The following is a 20977-nucleotide window of genomic DNA, read 5'->3' as shown; positions in this document are numbered from 1 at the left end:
AAATGTTGGTCAGCGGGTGACTCGCCACCCTGGCCCCGGTGCACACAATCTGAGATCCTGTGTCCCCCACAAGCGCCTGCTGGCCCCCCCAAATGGTCACTGCGGGCCTGAGGGGGCCTGACTGGGAGCGTGAACACGTGTGAGGGCGTGTGCAGGTGAGGGTGCACGTGAGAGAATGGAGATTGGCTGTCAGGCTGTCACTATCTCCCCGTCCCTGTCCCTGTGTGTCTCTGTCCCCATCTCCGTGCCTCTGTCTCTCCTGGTCTCCCTATCTGTCTGTTCCCGTCTCTGTGTCTCTCCGTGTCCCCATCTCTCACTCGCAATTGTTGTGACCACTGGGAGTGGTCGCACCGGCTCCTTTCCTAAGCGTGAGGGCGCAACGAGGGGCCAGATCCCCCCACACCTTCCTCGACGTCGGTCTCACCGGACACCCTACCATTCTCCACCGATCTTGGACTTGGGCCGAGTGGCAGCACGTAATTTTGAAATACGCCATGATTAAGCAGAAATTGCCCAAATAAACCCTGCCCTTGTGGGGGCCCGTACCCCGGGCCCCTCACTGCTCCAAGTCCGGCCGGAGGCCTCCGTGCCCACCTGCTGGGCTCCCCGCATGTCTGCCTACACTGCTTCCTCCATAATACTTAAGTGGCACATTCAAATGATCTTCCATCGTCAACTGTCACCGATGGTTGCAAATAACCTAAAGCTGGAGCCATCACGTAAAACGGCTCTCAGGAGCAAGGCCGGACTTCAGACGGCGGTCGCCCGGGGGCCCAGGTGACGGTCCAACCGCTTGTCTGCAGGCCGCGGCGGCTGCGTGCCAAACTGTCGCACACACGGAGCATCAGCCCGGAAAGCCCGCAGGGAGGAAGAGCGGGGCTCGGTGCAGCTTCCTTGCAGGAGAAAGACTTTCAAGAGACCTCGATACAACTAGTGCTTAAGGAAAACGTTTTTCTTCGTAGAAGGGAAACGCCCAGGGAGCGGGACCGGGCCTGGGCTTTATTGTTGTGTAAAACGACTAGCTGTAACAATCGAAAAGCTTCAGGATGGTCTGAGTAGATTACTCAGCTGTTCTTAAACTCTCGCACAAAGTCTGGGGGAGCGGGCTGTTTTCTGTGAAGAAAGGGTGGTGACGTGTGGACATGTTAAAAAGCAGGCCCGTCTTTTATTCCAGAACAGCCCAGCACATTGCTAACAACCTGACCGGAAAGGAGGTCTGCCACCAAGCTCCGTGGTCTACACAGCACGTGTGACAAAAGGCTGTCAGGAGAACACAGAGCCCCCTGAGGCCCACCGCCCACGCCCCACCGCTGGCCACGGCCCGGGCGCCACGGGGCACGTGGAAGCAAGTCCTTCCGGGAGCTGGGTGCCGGCGACTCTGCTCCTCCAGACCCTGAGCCCGGCCATCCAGGGCTGCTGGGCAGGAAGCACGGGAGGGTCTCCACCACTGCGGTCCTAGGACAGCCCCCTGGGCCAGCGCCCTCCTCCGGGTGTGTGGGCCCAGGACCGAGACGCTGTGGCTCTCCTCCCTGCTGCCACACCCCCCAGGGTCACCTGCCTTCCTCCCCTTGTTGGCCACCTCACCCAGAGGACACACACAGGGCTGCCCGAGGATCAAACCCCCGACAGGCCGTGCTCACATGTGACCCTGAGCTCGCGTGGCTGCAACTAGGCCTTGGGGTTCAGACCTCACGTTTGCCTCCAAATGTCATCCTGTCAGCCCCGTCCACCCCGAGCCTGGAGGGGCACAGGCCACACGTCTCACGCTGCCGTGTCCACAGCGTGCTGCTGACGGCTCACCCAAGTCAAACGGAACAATACCGACCGCCAGTGGCCGGAGGACAGAGCCCTGCATTCTGTCACTGGAGACCTGTCTGCGCTCTGTCGTCCCACCGTGTCCCGTGGGATGCAGTCAAATTTCACAAGCGCCCTCAAGTGCCTGCTTGAGCCCCACTTTGCACCTTCCACTGGAGCCCTCCTCAAACGCCGTGTGGGCCCTGTTGCCCGCTGCGTGATCCCGACGGGGGTCTAGGAGGGCAGACGTGCGCGGTGGGCCAGAGCCCGCTCTGGGAGACGTGCCTAACTGGCTCAAGCTCCCAGGCTGAGACGCGGCGTCTACAGCACAAGAAAGGGGCCTCAACAGGGGCCTTCCTGGGCCAGGCAGAGGCAGCCCCACACGGGGGAACTGGCCGGTACTCCGCACAGCACCACCCTCTCCCTGGGCTTCTGGGCCTCCCGACAGAGGGCTCAGTGGAACGGGAGGGGCGCCCTCCCCACCAGGGCCTGCTTGACTGGAGCCCAGAGCAGAGCCCGACAGCCACAGGGGCCGTCTCTGCCTGGGCCTCCCGCCCCAATCCTCCGGGCCACCCTGCCTTCCAGATCTTCTTGGGAGCGCCCACAAGTGGCCCGGGGATCAGGCACCACTCCGGTCAGGCGGAGTCCTGAGCCGTGCGTCCTCCAGCCGCAGCTCGGGGCCTGGTCACTCAGGCTCCTCTTGAGTCCAGGTGAGCAGGGGGAGGGAGACCCACACGGGGACGGCGGCGTCCCCACGGACGCCCAGGGAATCCGCCCGGCTGGAGTGTGTCCTCGCACACTGCAGACCTCGTGGGTCGCCTCCGGACGTCCCCCACGTGGGCCCTGTGTCTGGTGAGCCTGGGCCCCCGGCCCCTCCCTGCTGTAGGTCGGGCCTGTGATCTAGGGAGCCCCGCCTGTGCTCCCCCAGACACCGGCCGGCTGGCCTCAGACCGCGCGGCGATGCCACAGTGAGCGACGAGAACCGCTGTGCTGTGAGGGACCGGAACCTGCCCCGCGCTCCTCCGAGGCGGTCAGGATACAGGCGTGTGACCCCATGTCCAAAGGCCTGAGGATGGCTTTAAAACTTCAGGAAGAGCACATTTCGGAAAATCAAAGTGGGAACTACAGTTTCGGGTCACACTTCAGACGCTGCAGGCGGCACTTGCCCGCCCGCCCTCCGTCCACCCACGGCTGGGCAGCTCTCCCCACCTGCGGCCCCAGCCGGGCCAGGGCAGCCCGGCCCAGCATTGCCTGGGATACAGTGCTCCCGGGGACACTCTCCCCTGAGCCCCGAGAGGCTCCCTCTCCGGTCCAGACCCCCCGAGCTCAGCTGTGCAAGCCAGCATCCCCCTGACTTTGTCCCGTGGCCTGGGTGGGGACAGAGCCCCAAGTCTGGGTGTTGCCGGGACCCCATGCCCCAGTCTGCAAACCTGCACGGTGACGCTGCCCCCAGAATTTACCTTCGAACCCCTCTGAGAAGGGACTGTCCACGGAGGAAGTGGGGAGATGAGAAAACCCACACACAGAGGCGGGTACCTTTACAACACAGGATCCCAAGCCACCTTTACAGAGAAAAGGGTTCTGGGTAGCCCTTCAGCTCCCACCCTTCCAGCCACGACCAGGGCACTGTGCAAGTGTTCAGCGGTCCTGCTATGGGGTGCGGGGGAGGGGCGGACATGACCCCGGCCTGAGTACAGATGCACCAGAGCCCACGGGTCCAGGGTCCGAGCCCCGAGCCTGTGCACAGAGCAGCCGCGGACGCCCTGCGCCTCCTACCTCGTTGCCCAGCAAAGCAGAAACACATGCTTCCGAGGCGTCGCAGATGGCCGTGAGGTCGTGGCCCCCCTCCAGGGCCAGAACAATCCGGCCGCCAGCCAGGCCCATCAGCTGCTTCGTCAGGTACCCGAAACCTGCAACAGGAAATGGGAGGCGTGAGCGGAGGGCGAGGGCGGGCCGCGGATCAAAGCACCCAGAGACGCATTACATCACGTTACAGAGACCCAGGGGGCTGGCGCTCTGAAACACATAATAGAAGCCAGGTCTGATTGTAATAAATTCATTGAAGAATTTCGGTTTGGGATTCTGTTTGATCTGTTCGAGAGTAGGAATTACGGTTTGGTGCTTTGATTTTGTAATGCCGCAAATCATCTCGTTTGGGGGAAAGGAAAGAGCCCCCGGAGGAGCCCCTCGGTTCTCGGGCGGGGGCCACAGAAGAGGCACCAAGAATGTGCCCCTGAGGCTGTGTCCTGGGAGCCTCGGGGCCAGGGAGAGGCGCAGGCGCAGGGGTCTGGTCGGCCGGTGTGCTGGGCACACGCGTGTGCACGTACAGTCACGGGCACACGCGCCATGGCACGGGCCCCTCCCGGACTCACACACCACGTCTGGCGTGTCTGAATTTCATCAAGAGCCACAGCATGCCCTCTGCACCCACCTCCCCTCCCACCGGGAGAAAACGCATGACGGGTAGTGGTGATTACCGTCCTCACCAGCACGTTCTGATGTTTATTCAAGCTGGCAAAAGCTGTGCCGCCCTCAGCGGCCCCGTCAGAGGCCGCCATCAGCGGACCACGCTGGGCCATGACCTCCCAGAGCCTCGGCTACATCTCTGACGGGAACGGCGATGGGGCCCCGAGGCTGCCCTGAGGGCCACAGGCGCCTCAGCCTTTACTGCACTTTCTACAAAGGGAAGGTCTGGGGCAAGCCTGAGTCGGGCAAGTCCGTGGGTCCGTGGGCACTGTTTTTCCAGCACCACTTGGCTCATTCTGTGTCTCTGCGTCACATTTTGGTACTTTTTGCAGTATTTCTAACTTGTTCATCGTCGTCGCGTTTGTCATGGCGATCGGTGGTCACAACTCCCGCAAAGCCAGCAATAAAATAACTTCCAATTAAGGCACATACGTGGTTTTAGACGTGACGCTATCGCACGCCGAACGGACCACAGGGTAGTGTAAACTAACTTTTATCTGCAACGGGAAACCCAAACGTTCCCCGGCCTTGCTCTGTCGCGGAGGCCTGGGCCTGAACCCACATGGTCTCCAAGGGGAGCCTGTAAGAGGAGAAGCTCAGAACACGGCCAGCAGCAGGCTGGCCACGCACAGAGGGGCGCTGGGCGTGATGCTACACTTGGCCCTCTGCCCAGCCGGCATCAGGGAGGGCTCTGAGGTCTGTGCTGGGGCACGGCCCCCGCGAGGGCCGCCCGGTGCATCCACTGTTTGCCCTGTGTTCTCGGGGACGGCAGGCACGGTCACGTTTTTGGGAAGATGTAACACGGACAGTTTCCTCCTATCGTTGCTAAAGCGGAGGCTTGAAATGCAGAGCACGCCTAACCGTAAAAACAGCAGAATCCAGACTGTGTTCCTGGGCGATCTGCAGACCCGACTTACATCTGGCGGACAGGTTGTAGCCGCCGAGCGGCGTGGGGTGGCCCTCCACGGCGTCGAAGCCTGAAGACACGAGCACCACGTCTGGGGCAAACTCGCTGGCGATGGGCATGACCACGGTTCTGCGAAGGGCAGGAGAAGGCGACACTGGGTTAGCTGAGGGGGTACGGCCGGGAGGAGACTGGCCCATCTCCCACCCAGGTCAGCAGAATAAGGGCTCCGCACGGGGGCTGGGATCGGAGGACTCGCACCCAGAAGGTGATCACGGCTCATTTCACAGCACCCTCAAAGCCTGAACCACTAAGCCCCGACGTGAATGCCCAGGGAAGCCACCGCACAGGGGTTCTGGAGGAGGCTGGTTGATTATGTTGGGGGACCTATAACCCCCGCAGCACCAGCCGTCCAGACTGCTAAAGATCTTCCCCACGCCTCATTTTCTGTTCCCTGTAGGTCCTGTCTCGCTCCTGTAGGTAGGGGTGCCTCTGTTCCCCCCATGCCCCCTTCACGTGGTCCGGATTCAAGACAGGCACCGTCACCGACTGCCCCCGGCACCAGGGACCCACAGCTGTGGGGCTGAGAGGACAGGGAGCCCCCGAGCAGCCCTGGCCCGCAGGGGGCCCCCGCTCGCTCCTGCACGCCAGCCACAAGCGACTGGATGGCCGGCAGGCACATGGTCAGTGGGTTAATCTGACACCTGGGATCTTTACGGGGATACCAGATAAGCACATTTAAGAGAATAGACGGGCTAAAGGTATAAACACCCACCGAGAGGTCAGTGGTTTAGTTCCATTAGGAAAATGAGGAAAACGCCCCATGAACAGTGGAAAAAACACTTCTTAACACAAAACCACCACTTGCACATGGTCTAATGACACCCGCCCGGCTACAATGGAGGACGTGTCCCAACAGGAAGCTATGTGACTTCATCCGTCACTTAAGCTTGCTCTATTCGATTCTGAATCCATCACCAGACTTCCCGGGTCTCCCTCCTCCCTCTGGGCGAGGCGGGCAGTGCTGCGGACACAGGGGCCCGGGTGACTGGAGCAGGCTGGGTGCGCCTCTGCGGAACTCGTCACTGGGTTCCCCCAGGGTGGCGCAGGCCGGACCACATTTGTGCTGCACCAAAGGCCACTTCCTGTCCTGCACCTTCCAAAGGCCCACAGGCCCCACTGCTCATGTCAGACTCTCAACTCAGTCAAACGGGCCTCCGGAGGCCCACCCGGGCCCTTCTCACGCCTGCTCAGTGGGAACACCACGGCCAGAGGGCAGCAGGGCTGGTGGGAGAGCCTCCAGTCTCTCATGCTTTGTGTTATAAAATAAAATTTGCCACGAAATGCGCCACTTAAGTCAGCAAAGTCAACTCCATAAGGCACCAGCTGGGGCCAGCAGAACCAAAAATGAACTGCTTCTCCGTTCGGGAACAACTCTCGGACGTGATCGCATTGAGACGTCCCTCTGACCTCAGGCAGCGGAAGTGACGAAAACCCCAGCGCACGAGGTTAAGACCCGCCAGACGCGCACGGGCCGGTGCCCAAAGACCCAGCGAGTGAGCCCGTCCGAGAGGAGAGCGTCTGTGACGCGGGAGGAGCCTCCGGGCTTCCCTCTGATCACGTCAGGCACCAGCCCTGGATTTGAGCACCTTTCTCTGTGCCCACCGGGACGCTGCAGCACAAGCCCTCAGATTCTGTGAATGCAACGTGCAAACCGCAGTCTTTAAACAAACCGTCCGCTTCAGCACACGCGCCACAGCTGGGGTTCGGCGCCCTGCCACGGAGGCCGGAGGCGAGGAGGTCCCGGTGCTCGTCCCGTGTCCACGTCACAACCAGGGACGCACTCCGCCTTCCCGCCCGCACAGGACGGTCCCCTCTGAGGACCCGGGTCGCCCGCGGTGGCTCTCGGCGGCCCCAGGCCGATCGACACCTGCCTGCCAGCGGCTTTCGCTAAACTTTGTCTTCAGGCAGAACAGTCTCAGCCACGTGCCTGGCTCATCTTGGCGATGAGAACCACGGACGTTTTCTGTAGATGCCGGCTCGTTCACAAAGGGCTCCAGCAGCCGTTTTGAAGCCAGCGCGTGTTGTGGGCCTCGTTCTCTGCTCTGAAGGACTGCTGAGCTATTTTGTTCCTAATCCCCCCGCCACAAAGTTAACAAAAACAGCACGGGAGGAAGTGAATACCAAGAGAGCGCCCGGCGCCCACGCTGGCTGGCTGTGTGGCATCACTGAAAAGCCAGTGAAAAACAAGACGCGAAACAGGCTGACCCCACGCGTCTGTGTGGGTGTGGGGGGCACAGGCCCATCGGCCACGCGCAAGCGTGGGCAGCTGATGTACGAGCACACACTCTCGCTTTACTTCCAGCTTTGGAGCCCCGCAGGTTGTGATCTCAATCACCTGCCAAAGCCACGAAAACCAGACGTGGTGAGTGCCAGGCGGGCGCACGGTGGTTCTCCAGGCCGGTCTTCGGTAGGTAGGCCCTGGGAGAGGTCACTTCCGCTCCATGGGACTCTGCTTCCTGGCCTCTAGGAAAGGAGCTGAATGTGCCCTCCTGACGGTCCCATCGGCCTTCTAGAACCCCCACGTCATCATCCCATCCAGGACCCACCCCCGTGCGAAACATCTATGTTTCACGGTGTTGCAAAGAAAATGGGAATCTGGCCTCAGGTTTCATTTCTAGAATGAAATTTTAACAAGCAACTTGGTCTCTGAAAACAAGATGTCGATATTTATTGCAGGCCTTCTGTCAAATCATCACTTTCAGGTGAGCGCTCCTGTGGGGCCACCGTGGACATTCCTCAGGGCAACGTGAAGGCAGAGGGGTGAGGGGGGAGCTTTCCAGAGCCGCACGCTCCCCACCGTCTGCTTAGACGCGGGAGGAGGCGGGTCTCCCAGAGAAGAGATGGGCACGTGCCCGTGACTGGTGCGCCCCTTACTGCGGGAGAGCAGAGGGCACCCGGTTCTCAGGAGCCACACCGCCGGGTCCCATGGCCCCAGAGCCCCCTCGGCATGGCCTGGCCCTGGGGGCTGGAGCTCAGATGGTCTGAGCAGTGCTGAGTGACAGAGCCTGGCGCTTCGCTGCACGCTCGCCCCGAGCGCAGCCCCACGGGAGGCCCTGGGACGCCGCCCGCTCCCTTCCCGAGGCCTCGGCAGGGCCAAGGCCTGCGCCCTCCCTCAAGCCTGAGGCTCACCGGCCACTCTGCGCCCGCCAGCTGGCGCACACGTCTGTCCGTGTCCGCACCGCGGATCTCCGCAGAGGACGGCTGCGTGCCCAGGATAGGCGCAAGCTGGCGTGGTGGGGTGGCGTGAACTCTGTCTGCTACCACGGGGGACGCTCGCTCCCAGTCCCGGCTGCCTTGTGGGAGCGACAGCCAGGCGGACTTATGGGGCACTCACACCCAGCAGAAACGTTCCTCGTAAGCCACCCCGGGACGTCTGGTCACGCAAGGCATGCAAAGTTGCCACCTGCAAACCCCACAGGGGAGTCCACGTGCAGTAACCGATTCTGCCCTTGGTTCCTGCTTCTGGCAGGAAATGGCCTTTCTGGTTTGTCCCCCAACCAGGGCCCCACGCAAAACCCACCAAACTCGCGGTGGTCACGAGCCTCGGGCCAGTGGCGCTGCCTCCAGGGGCCGTGCCCACCTGTGCCCGAGAGCACCTGGGGAGCTGGGGGGTGGCCTCCATGTGCCCCAGGAGCCTGGTCCACGCCACCGGCCCACACACCTCCCCTGTCACGTGGCACCCGAGGGCTCTCGCGACAACGCCTTCTGCTCTGTCCTCGTCGCGTATTTTGGGTTCGGTCCCGTAGTTAAAGGTCTGCAGCCAGAGTTGACCTGAGCGGGAGCCGCCTGACGGACACACAACAGCTGTTGCTGAATCGCCCGAACCGGTTTCACGGGAGCTCGGTGCCCTGGGTGTCTGATGACACGATTTTAACAGCCATGGCATTTTGATAATTGAAAATTCCTACTGTTGGATGCTGTGCACATCCTTGCCGTGAGGGCTGGCGTGTCTGCTCTGACATCTGGATTTGCCAAAACCTGCACGCTGGGCCTGGCCTCTGGGGCTTCGGGGCGTCAGAGCTCCGTGTTTTGAGAGCCACCGAGATCTGTCATTTTCACCAAGGTCACCCGGAACGCGGCTGGAGTGCCTGCCCATCCAGTATTCGAACACTGCTGGGAGTCAGGGTCAGAGCAACAGTAACAACGGGAACCACGGGCTCTGGCCTGGCTGTCCCTGACGGTCACGTCCATGGCCGCGTCCTGCTCCTTCCACTCCACAGGCACCGCGGCCAGCAGGAGTGAGTGGGTGGGTAGGGCAAAGCTGGGCACTGAGGCCGGGCCCTCACCCGCCCCCGTCTCCTCTACACCCCCAGCTCTACAACCCCACCCACTTCCAGGCTCTCTGTGCTCTCTTAACCCAGACTCTGCCCTCAGGAGGTAGGGATGTCCCTCTACTCCCCCTGCTGCCTTCTCAGAGGGCGGGGAGGTCACCTTGCTCTGAGCCCTGCCCCTCCCTGCTGCTCCTGTCTGGCTGTCATTTGCAAAGTGGGGCACCCAGCTCTGCCGGCTTCTCTACACCCCTCACCATCCAGGGTCTTGCCAACACGGTACCCGTCCCTCGCTGCCCACGGCCCCACTGCCACCGTCGTCTCCAGTTGTGCTCGGGCTCCGCAAGGCTGTCGGGCCCTGACGTGCTCCCAGCTCTGTCCTGACACGCTCCCCGAGGCTGCCCTGCTCCGACGTGCTCCCCATGGCTGGTCCACCCCGACGGACAGGCTCCCAGCTCTATGTCCCATCCCGATGTGCTCCCAGCTCTGTCCTGCTCCTTTCCTGGGGCCTGTCCCCGGGCCTGCACTCTTGGCCGCCTCCACCCATCTCAGCGCTCCCCTGCAACTCCCCAGCACGGGGCACCCCTGGGCACGAGCAGCAGAGGCGGTGGGGCTGCTGAGGACGCCACACAGACCCACAGCCGGCCTGAGGAGCAGGTCTCTGCCGGGCCGCGCATGACAGTTCCGTCCCCTCAGGCACCGCGGCCCAGGCCTCTCCCAGCTGCCCCCTCTTCCTGCCGCAAAGCCAACCTCGGTCTCTGGCTCAGTACCCTTGTGCTCTCTCCCGGGTTCCCGCCTCGCTCTGGGCAGGACTCTGGCTTCACCCCGGCACCCGGCTCCGAGCCACAAGTATGAGCTGACCGCTCTGCGGCCGAGTCCTCGTCGGGGCTCCCGCAGCACAGCCGTGGAACACACAGACCCGCCGTGTTGGTCACCTGGTCAGAGCCCTTGACACGCTTGACCAATGGGGCCATGGTCCCGGCCCCCCAGAGGCGGCCCCCGACACAGGCAGGTCTGTGTTGGGAGGTGTGCTCCCGCAGGGATGCCCCTGTGAGCAGGTGCCCAAGTACGGCTGTCACTGCACCTGCCTGCGAGCCCCACAGCCTAGGGGCCCTGCTGTCCCGGTTATGCTCCGCCCTTGAGGGCAGGCACCAGGGCTGGCTCAACGTGACCTGCCACGTTCCGCTTCTAAGTCACCACGGAACGTCCTCCGGGAAAGTTTCCACACGGGAAGGGGTGTGGACGCCCTCCCAGGGCCATCACTGCCTCTAGCAAACGAGGTCCGGGGGTTTGGATCCAACGTCTTCACAACAATGAGGCCTGGACTCTTAGAGCCTCTGTGGACAGACCCACGCGGTGGGTGCCTCCGAGCTGTGCTCGCCCCCATGGCTGACACGGGAAGTGCCAAGCACGTTTCACAGCAATAAATAAAAATTAAAAACGATTTTGTAAAGAATTTTTCGTTAGGAAGAAAAAGAAACAAACTCCCACAAAACAGCTTATGAAGTAACATAACCTCCGAGAGCCTCCGTCTTTGGGTCACGCTTGAAAGGTTGGCGAAAAGGACGTGAATCTATCCAGTGGCTCAATTTAAAGGCAAGTCGCGACTCGTTAAAAGATTAAAGTTACCACTTCAAAATATCCAGTTTCACTGACATCTCTGATACGCTTTATAAAAGCACATTTAAAGCAAAGCTGTGATCTACAAGCACACGTAATCCCAGTTTCGCTTCCCGAGCGCTGACACCGGATGGCAGGTAGGGGAGGGGAAGGAGAGCGCATCCTCTCCATGCACGGGGCCTTCGCCCCTGCTTCTGCACTTCAAAGCCCGTCTGGCACGGGCTGGTTTGAATTAGGGTTGCCTTTTGTCCTCAAGTCTGAGCCCCAGGAGAAAGTGCCGCCACCTCTGGATTTCATTAGGGGCAATTTTCTTATCTCTTCATCCCAGGCTTGATCTCCTGAAACGCAATGTGGCAGGCCGTGGGTCTGAGTAACAAGGTGCTGCCTCTAAGGCCCGCATTGTCCCCAGGGGCCCCCCGAAAGGGGGAGACGCACAGAAGAAAGGGGAAGACGGATCCTGACCCTTCTTCCCCTAGCCGATCGATGCCCAGGGAACCATAAATTGTAAACTTCAAAGTGCTACTTTCCATTGAAATCAATAAAAAAAAAAAAAAAAAAAAAAAAAAAACCCAAAAAACCCTGAAACAATTTTCGTTTTCAAAGAGGCTATTTAAGCTTTAAAAAGTTCATTTGATAAGGTATCATCATGTACGCGCTTGGCAGAAGATTAAAACACAATGTCAACAGCAACTCGGAGAGAAAGGTTCATCTTAAAGGCTGGCCCCAGGCGGGCGGCTGGGGGAGGGGGGTCGCCCGCGGCCGGAGGGCCACCTCCCGGTGCTGGGCGTCCCCGTCGCGGGACCAGAGCACCCAGAGCACCCAGTGAGGCTGAAGCCCGACCGAAAGCAGGGGTGACGTGAAGTACAGAGCTGCCCCCACTGCTGTGGCCAGCCCAGCCGAGCACAGCGCCGCCCTCTGCCCGCGGCGTGCCCTGGGGTCCCCAGCCAACCAACGGTCCTCACGGCAGGTGCCCGGACACTTTACTTTCCAAGCGGCCTTCCGAGAGGGCTGGTTCTCGGGCCGAGGGGTGACAAGGTGGCACAGGCGTTCCGCGGACGGCAGCGAGGCCCCCGCTGCGGGTGCTGCACGGGCTCGGATTTCGTGCCGTGGATTCTTAACCAGGCACACGGGCAAACTGCCAGATCCCGTACCCGCCGGGGGAGTCCCTCTCCCTTAAATTAGGCACGCGATTGTCAAAATTCCATTATATCTGATGAGGGGTAGGAAGACACATCAAAATTAAGTCAATGAGATTAAAGGAAAAAGTGACTCGGGGAAATCAGGGCAGAGAAACCAGCTGGGGAGGTGACGGACGCGACTGTAAAAACCAACTTCGTTGCTGGAGAAGCTAACCTGCTGCCTCGACTTAACCAAATTTGAGCCGTTACTTCCGTGAACCACGAGCAGCTGGGAAGGAGCTTCTATCCACACAGCGATGCATCGTGCCAGAGCCAACAACCGTTCCGAGTCTGGGGAGCAGAACTGTGTTCGGAGACGAGCGCGAGGGGTCCCGTGGCCCCCGCGGGGCCCCCCGGAGCACACGGCGGATGCTACGGCAGAACGTGTAGAGACGTGTCCTCCTACAGAGCCACCCCCGCCAGAGACACACATGCACACGCTCTCGCACCTGCACACGTGCCTACACGCTCACAGCCCTGTGCACGTGGATACATGCACACGCATGTCCACAGAGACACAGGCATCATGCGTACACACGTGTGCTTTAGATTTATGGCAGAAGGAGAGCAGGGAATTCGAGAAACAGGCAGGGAGGAAACTTCACGGGGCTCCAATTCCCAGCGCACCGACAGTGTTTTCTAACGACGACCGAGAGACCTAGCACGCTGAGCAGCACCCTTCTCCTCACGGGGCCCTGGGGCCCCAGAGCCCCACATTCTGGGGAGAAGGGAGAGGCCGCCACTTAAAACAAGCGGCAGAAAGCCCACGTTGCTGAGGGTCTGTGTTTGGTCGCAGGAACTACTTCAACCTGGCCCAGATCAAAGGAGAAATCACCACTTCATGACAAAAGCAAACACTCTGTTTAAAGGAACCGTCGCACAGCTCTGTCCTAGCGGGGCAGACGGCGGCCACGCACCTCCCCAGAACCGCAGCAGGGAAGGCGGGACACGGATTCCTGCCTCTCATTGTCCCACAAGGACTTCACTGGAAGGACAGCTGGGAGATCATGAAATCTTTCCGAAGCAAGCATCCACCTTTCTGAGCCCCGCACTGAAGTCCTCACCCGGGCCTCAGTCACTTCCTTAGTGTCAAAACCCAGAAGGGTTCCCGTGTCTCCCTTAAAGCCCAAGACGGACCCGCTGCCGAACAGAGGTGACAAGACAGTCTCAGACTCCAGCTGAGGCTCTGAGAACCAACTAAGAGAAAAGGCTGCTACAGAAATGCCCCCCTGTGCGGGGCCCCTAGGGATGCCGGGGGAGGGGCCTACCAGAGAGGGGCCTCGGGGTGTGTGTGTGTGTGTGTGTGTGTGTGTGTGTGTGTAGAAAGAGGAAGGTCCAAGGACATCAGTAAAACCGAGCAAGAGCTGGGGACACTGGTGTGGAACCTCCAATTGTCTGACAAGTGCCCCGTGGGACAAGAAGGGACACTTACCTGAAGGCCGCCAAATACTCCGCGTCTCCCATGGGGGGATCGAGGCCGCCAGTGAAAGCCATGTTGACGTTGAAGCCCACACCTGGGCCTGTGCCCACCTGAGTGGGAGAGAGAAGCTCGTGTCACAGGCCCTCAACTGGAGGGCACCTGGCCCCAGCGTCACAGGCCTGGGGCTCTTGGCTCAGTGGCCCGGCAGCAAAGCCTGAGTCCTGTGCTCCCCAGCATGTGCTCCCAGGGCCCCTGACACGAGGACCCAACAACGGGTAGAGGGCTCTCGGCCACCTGTGCCTGGAGGGGTGTGGGGCCGCCCTTCTCCCTTGGCCACGGCCCAGCAGTGTCTGAAGGCCTGTGGCTCTGCGGCATAGACACCAACGGAGGCACAGAAATGCGAGCACAGGAGGCTATCCTTCCCTACCTCCTTCCAGGAAATAAGGCCCGGAGTCCGATTAAACTTCTCCCCCGGGTGTCAGGGCCTCTGTGTTCAGGGCGAGGGCAGGCTCTGCTGGGGGCTCGGGCGCCGTGAAGGAGCCCGTGAGCCGCCAATCCCCCCTCCCGTGTGGCCCTGGACAGCTGAGGGACAGCACAGTGCCCTGCCCAACGGACGGACGAGAGGAATGGGCAGGAAGAAGGGTGCCCGGGCTCTCTCACATCTGCCTACGTTGGAGCCAGACGTGATGGCCAGCCTGTCACTGGAACCGCAGGCCAGATAAAGCCCCCGTGGGCATGTGATGGAATTCGACCCACGCCTGCCTGCCGTCGCTGGGATGAACGCGAGCAGGGAGGCCTAGCTTGTGCGTGTGCAGGGGCTGCGCGCACTTGCCCTCTCACCTGCAGAGCGGCCCGGCACACGAGCGGGTGGGTGGCCCCTGCTCACCTCGTCTGGCGCCCCACTGCCCGGGAAGAAGTTGCCATCGTCATAGCGGTGAAGGGAGATATAGAGGACGTTGGGATCGTTGTAGAAGGCCTGCTGGGTTCCATTTCCGTGGTGCACGTCCTGGGAGAGCAGGGAGCAGAGGACCCAGCGCTAGCGGGACGCCTCTGGGCTCCCAGCGTGGCCGGGCGCCGGCGCAGGGCCCTGAGGGAGCGGGGCCCAGGGACAGAAAGTAGAGCCCCAGGCTGTGTCCTCGTCTGCCTCCCTCGCCCTCGGCACCGTGCCACGGTGCAGCTTCCGGCAAGGGGGAAGAGGCCGGTGCTTCAGCCCCACCCAGAGGCCACGGTTTCCCAGACAAAACCGTCCGGCCACTGCCACGTCTGTGAGAAGGGAGCGGACTGCAGCCGTTCCCCTTCGAGCACGTGTGAGGTGTCAGCTCTGTGCCGGATACTGGGGTACAGCAGGAGGCCGTCCCGTGGGGCCGGGAGGGACAGGTGCACACAGCACGGGGGTCCCGGGCCCCAGGCTCGAACAACAAACTGCTTTTTTTTTTTTTTTTTAATTTTTATTTATATTAAAAAAATTTTTTTTAACTTTCTTTCTTTCTTTTGAGAAAGAGACAGCATGAAGGGGGAGGGGCAGAGGGAGGGAGAGAGGGAGAATCCCAAGTAGGCTCTGTGCTGTCAGTACAGAGCCCGGTGTGGGGCTCAAACCCACGAAACCACGAGGTCATGACTTCAGCCGAAACTAAGAGCCGGATGCTTAACTGACTGAGCCACCCAGGCCCAAACCGCTTCTGATCACGATGCCTGCGTGTTAAAAGCACAAAAGTGGGGCAGGGCAGCCAGGCTTCCTACCAGGCCTGAGGCCATGCACGGCCCGGGTCAGGACTGGAGAGGGCCACCAGGATGGGCAGCCGGCTTCACACATGTGAGAAGCTGTGGGCAAGTCAGTGATTTTAAAGCCTGGGAACTGCTTGGTATCTTTGTTATTTATAACAGTTGTCTGTGAGGAGGGCTTGGGTGGCTCGGTCGCTTGAGCGTCTGACTTCGGCTCAGGTCATGATCTCACTGCTCGTGGGTTCGAGCCCCGCGTCGGGCTCTGTGCTGACGGCTCGGAGCCCGGAGCCCGCTTCGGATTCTGTCTCCCCCCCCCCCCCCCCGTCTGCCCCTCCCCTGCTCATACGCTGTCTCTGTCTGTCTCTCAAAAATAAACATTAAAAAAAGTATATTAAAAAAAAACGTAAAAGCTATCTGTGCTCACCAGAAGAGATGTGGCAGGACAGACACCTGATCCCATCAACCAGAAAGCCACCACAGCTGAGCAGACGTGCACCAAGGCTGCGGGGACGGGAACCTTCCGCACCTGACGCAGCCCTGCACGCGCGTGTGCCCTTTCCCGTGGGGGCGCACACCCGGGGTCAGCAGCCCTACAACCATAGACTTCCCCCCACGTCCTGGCCACGCCTGCGTCGTGGACCGAGGGGATGTTAGCCACGTGGTCACGCACCGCTCCACACTTAACACCTCGGCAGCACCCCTAACTAATCCTCTGGGAGGAGTGGAGGCCGGGCTCATGGGGACACGGGGACGAGGACCCGAGCACGCTAAGCACGGCCTCTGCCATCTACGCGCCCCTGGCCAGTGCCCGGCCCCTGAGAGCCTGCCGGTTTCTGCCGGGCTGGGGTTTGGTGTTTCTTTTCCCAAACTGGGAAGGAGTCCGCGGCACAAAGGATCATCCCCCCTGGGTATCTATCTGCTTTTCTTCTCCCTTAAAAATTTTATAAAATCAATCATAAATGCCAAACAGAATGAAGGAGAATTAAAAAGTAAGCACCGTCCACGACCATCCCCGGGACAAGCATTCGCGTAACTGCTTTTGGAGCTCAGCCGCGACCCACAGCTCTTACACCGCAGTTTACCCCCCAGGCAGTGGGGCCGGGGGGAGGCGGCAGGCCCGGCAGGAAAACAGGGCAGCGGCTACACGGGCGTCATCACCCAGTTCCCGTCAGGAGGGTCTGACACGCACATGCCGCATCTGGCCGTGGGAGGGCCTGGCCCAGGCCCTGCGGGGGACGCGTGAGGTCGAGGCCAGCACCGCCCCCCTGAACCCTCCTCTCCACGAGTTCTTCCGGCTGCTGCCCTCAGTCACGGGCACAGCTCTAGACATTTCAGGAACCGGCTACTGGCAGGACGGGCAGAGGGCACCTGTAAAACGGACTCGGAGCAAGTCTGAGCTTTTACTTCCTGCGTCTCTGAGGTAGCTTCCAGGAAGTTAAGGTCCCCAAATGCAAGGTCAAGGAGGCAGAAACGCACACAGGATGCTGTCTGCTCGGGGAAGCAGGGGGGCGCACGGCCCCCAGCCCCTCTCGGGGAAGGGGTCCCACTTACCCAGTCCACGATGAGGGTCTTGCTCACGTCCAGCCGTTGCTGGAGAAGCTTGGCTGCGATGGCTACGGAATTAAAGTAGCAGAACCCCCTGCAGATGAGAGGAGACACGGAGAGGAAACACGGGTTCTCATCCGCCTTTACGCAAGACGCGACAGAACCATCTAGAGCCCTGTGAGATTTGAAGAGGGTCTGGTGAACTCACGGCTCTGTTAACTGACGCCGCGGAGGCACAGACGGACCCCCACGGGTCTCCCGCACGCGGACCGAGGTGCCCCGGGGTGGGGCACCCCTCCCTCGATGTACCAACACCCCGCCTCCTCGCCCCAGAACCTCGCAGAACGCGCACGGGCCGGCCTCTGCAGGGGCCCTACGGCGCACAGGCCCAGAGGTCACAAAGGTTACTTGCTTACTGCACATCTGTCACGTTCTCAGACATGCGACGACGACACAAGAATCGATCCCGTGACTGACTGACCCTGAGAGTCTTCAGGAGGGTGAGAAAGCAAACCAATTCAAGTAAAACTGAAACTCTCCACATCTGCCCCCTGACCTAAATCTCCACAAAGGTGGGGAAACCCAGGGGGGTCCGTTTCTGGAATCCGGGCCAGCCACCTGTAAGCCCTCCCCTGGCGGGCTCCTCCGGGCCCGGGACCCGACCCACGGCTCGTGCGAACACCCGCGGGAGCCCACCCAGCACGCTGCTGCCCGTTTCCTTCCAGCCCACGCGGCTCGTACACTTCAGGACACCCAACCACTTAGACCCCAATCACAACAGGGCCTCCAGGGGAAGGCGGATCTTGCTCCCAAATGCCACGGAGCGTTCTGGGTCATGGCGTCCCAGGCCACAGGGCTGCTCAGGTGAGGCCGCGCTCCCTGCACTGCGGGAAGGAGATTCCCTCTCAGACCGCGGTCTGATGCCCTCGCTTCCAGATTTAGAGGACACGGGGCTCCCCCTCGCCTGTCTGCCAGACCCCAGGCTCCTTCACGAGCGTGGGTTTGGCCTGCGGCTCCTCAGCCTGTTCTAGCTGCTCCTGAAGACAGGGTCTGCCTCCGCCTCCCCGCGCTTCCCGGCTTCCCAGCCGTGCTCCGTCTGCACGGTCCCCGCTGTGCTGTCTGACCCACCCTGCTCTTTGGGGCACAGCCCGGACGTCCCCTCTCTTACCTCCACTGACACCAGCGGCGTCAGGGCCCTTCCCTCCCACATCCCACGAGATGGCATCACGGCGAACCCACCCCCAGGCACCAAGGCACTCGGTACACGACTGGTGAGGCCCAGGGTCCGGTCCCCGTGACTCTGCCCCAGGTGGGTCCGTCCCTACCTGCCACCGACTCTCCCAGGTAAACCTGGGGCAATCTGCGTGCCACGCCCGCTACCTCGGCCAGCGCCTCAGATGTGTGCATGGTCAGAGGCACCCCTAGCCCCAAACGGAGTCCAGACCTAGCTGGCCCTTGTGGTCACGACCTTGAAACGTCAGTCTCATTGGTATCAAACCACAAGCAGGTCAGCTAAAAGGCCACACGTGAGATGACCTGAGGGGTCTGGATGGAATGTTCTAGAACAATGAAGCACCACATGAACTCATTCTGGTGCAGGTTAAGTCCACAGCCAATTTTGTACAAGACTGAAGATGTCTAGAGATGTCTGCAGGTTCCTCTCCTTGCCCCCTCCGGTTCAGGCCACCACCTCGCCACAGCTGGTGGGTGAAGGTCACCTGTACGGCTCTGGAGCTGTGCCAGCTGGGGCCCCATTTTCACTCCAGTGCAGCCCAGCCCTCCCATGAGAGGAACCGGAAACCGGCAGCCCCTGCCCGGAACGGCCGCGCGCCTACTTACATGGGCGTGCTCTCCTCCGCGTGGTGTCCTGGGGGGCGGACCACGGCAAAGCCGTTCTGCACACGGCACCAGACAGGTGGGGACAAACAGGGAGGAAAGACGGGTTTCACGTTAGTGAGAAGATGAGCCCAGACCACACACGAGGACACAGAGTCACAGCACAGCTGGGCACACAGCCGTGGGACAGGATACGGGGCAGACGTCTGGTCCTGCTCTTAAGGAGGTCTACTGGTTGTCATGGTTACTAGGATGAAAGGTGACTTCACCCCTGACCTTTGACCTTCAACGGCTCCCCCACGAGAAGGCCTGGAGTTGCTCAGCTCTGGGATCTGGGTAGGAGTGGGCAGGGCACCCTGGGTCCCCCTCTGTTCGTGACCAGTATCCCCAAGAAGCCACCTGATGGGAACCCTGGGTGCAGACAGAGCGCAAGGGGCTCCTGCCCCAGTTTGGGCTGAACGTGAAGGATGCAGATCCAGGGGGCACGGGTGCTGCAGAAAATAAGTGACCCATTTACTCAGCGGAAACAGCTCAGAGGCTACAGGGTGCCCCCCTCCCCCGGGACCCGTAAGTCACGTGTGCTTTACAGAACCATAATACACTGCTCAGCAGCCACGGAAAATGACGTGCACGGGCACCTCTTGTATGGCCCGCGGGGAGCTGTGTGGTCAGGCTGGGAACAGCCCCCGGGGCGAACTGACCCCCGGGGCGGACTGACCATTGGTGACGGGGCCTGCTGCAGGACCAGCTCGGGGAGGGACGCGCTCACAAGGGAGCCCCCGCTTTGCGCACTCTCAACACTGTCCTACGCGCGGGCCCCGCACCCGGTTCCGAGCACAGGCGGCACCCCCTTGGGGGTCTCCATGCCCCCATCCTAAGACTCCATCACCACGGTGCCAGGGCAAGGGAGGCAGGCGGCTGGTGCCACGGGAGCCGGCAATGCCAGGGACGTATAGGCCCTCCGCCCGTTTTCTCCAGCAGGCTCGAGGGGACAGCAGCTCTGCCCGAGGACGTGTGATGCCGGGATCAAACGTATTGACTTCGTGAAAGTTCTCCCGTTGAGAGAACAAAAGGGAAGGACGGGGAAGTGGGTGCAGGGTGAGACCGTAGCGTCATCTGAGAAGCCCACGGCCAGCTCCTGCCTGCGCTCAGATGACCTTCCCGAGGAGATGGGCGCCCAGAGTAACGGCTTCGAAAATCAGTGATGTTTTAAATACTATGCAACAAACTGTGTCGACATTCTGGAAGGTGTCTGCCTAACTCATAAGCCAGGACTTCCAAGTGAGCCGCACTGGGTCGGGTGCCCTGTCCAACCTGCAACAGACCAGTGGGTTCCATGCCAAGGAGAGGATCCCACTGCTACCGATCAGGTTCTGCACTGCAACTCATCTTCCAGAAACTTCCACGTACGGAACCGCAGTGGAGCATCAAGGAGGAATCTGCACCGCTGTCTGAGAAAGCTATGCGAACACTGTCCCCTCTCGCACGCCCACGTCTTGTGGGGCCACAGTCTCGTGCAGGAGCAGGTCTGAGACCACCCGATCCACTAAGACAGGCGTTGCTGCTATTTTCAAGTTAATAAGCAGTTTTGAAAATCCCGCTTGAATCTCTCGTATGGTCGGGGTGATGACACAGCTCATACACAAAAGCTCTCAGAGTTCTTCAAAGGTGTCGGGAGTGTAAGGTGCTCCCGAGACCGAAGCTTCGAGAGCTGCTGTGCCACCACGCACTTTCACCCAGGCCGGAGGTGCTCCCGTCGATGAGTGGGGACCCACGGGACAGGGCCCACCCTCGCCCCTGGACAGGAGCCACCCTCCCCCAGTCACCGCCTCCTTGTCTAGAGGGACCCACCGGGGGCCGTCCTCCCACCCCCACCCTGGAAAGCCTCTGGCAGCCTTCCTCCAGGCCGGTTTCTGCAGGGTCCCCACTGACCTTCAGCTCCCCCGTGGCCACCTTGAAGACCAGCTCCACCACGCAGCCCACGGCCAGGCGGGCCGCGCCCGACGAGTGCACCTCGTTCCATATGGTGTCGCTGTCCACCTGTGGAGACAAGGGCCCTGCGGTGAGGCGTGTCTCGGCCTGTCACTCCCGCCCCCCGACTCTTGTGGGGGCCGTGCAGCTGGGGGCTTGTGGAGTCTGGGGGCTCTCCCTGCAAAATCCC

The 20977-nt window shown here is 61.1% G+C and overlaps 1 protein-coding gene across 5 annotated transcripts in view; it reads right to left on the bottom strand.

Annotated features, from left to right (window-relative positions):
* HDAC4 (histone deacetylase 4) overlaps positions 1-20977 on the bottom strand; it is a 255760-nt gene that overhangs the window by 11323 nt on the left and 223460 nt on the right. For all 5 annotated transcript variants that reach the window (XM_040450477.1, XM_040450473.1, XM_040450474.1 and 2 more), the window contains 7 exons: positions 20749-20856; positions 18820-18875; positions 16987-17074; positions 14600-14719; positions 13726-13823; positions 5178-5296; positions 3571-3704 (listed from right to left, as the gene is read on the bottom strand). In XM_040450477.1, coding sequence (XP_040306411.1) covers positions 3571-3704; positions 5178-5296; positions 13726-13823; positions 14600-14719; positions 16987-17074; positions 18820-18875; positions 20749-20856 — 723 coding nt within the window. The remainder of the gene's footprint in view (positions 1-3570; positions 3705-5177; positions 5297-13725; positions 13824-14599; positions 14720-16986; positions 17075-18819; positions 18876-20748; positions 20857-20977) is intronic.

The sequence above is a fragment of the Herpailurus yagouaroundi genome, unplaced genomic scaffold, assembly GCF_014898765.1.
Source record: "Herpailurus yagouaroundi ecotype Mexico unplaced genomic scaffold, PumYag 202, whole genome shotgun sequence".
NCBI lineage: Eukaryota > Metazoa > Chordata > Mammalia > Carnivora > Felidae > Herpailurus > Herpailurus yagouaroundi.
The sequence above is the reverse complement of the archived record's forward strand: the minus strand, read 5'-3'. Positions and strand labels throughout refer to the sequence as shown.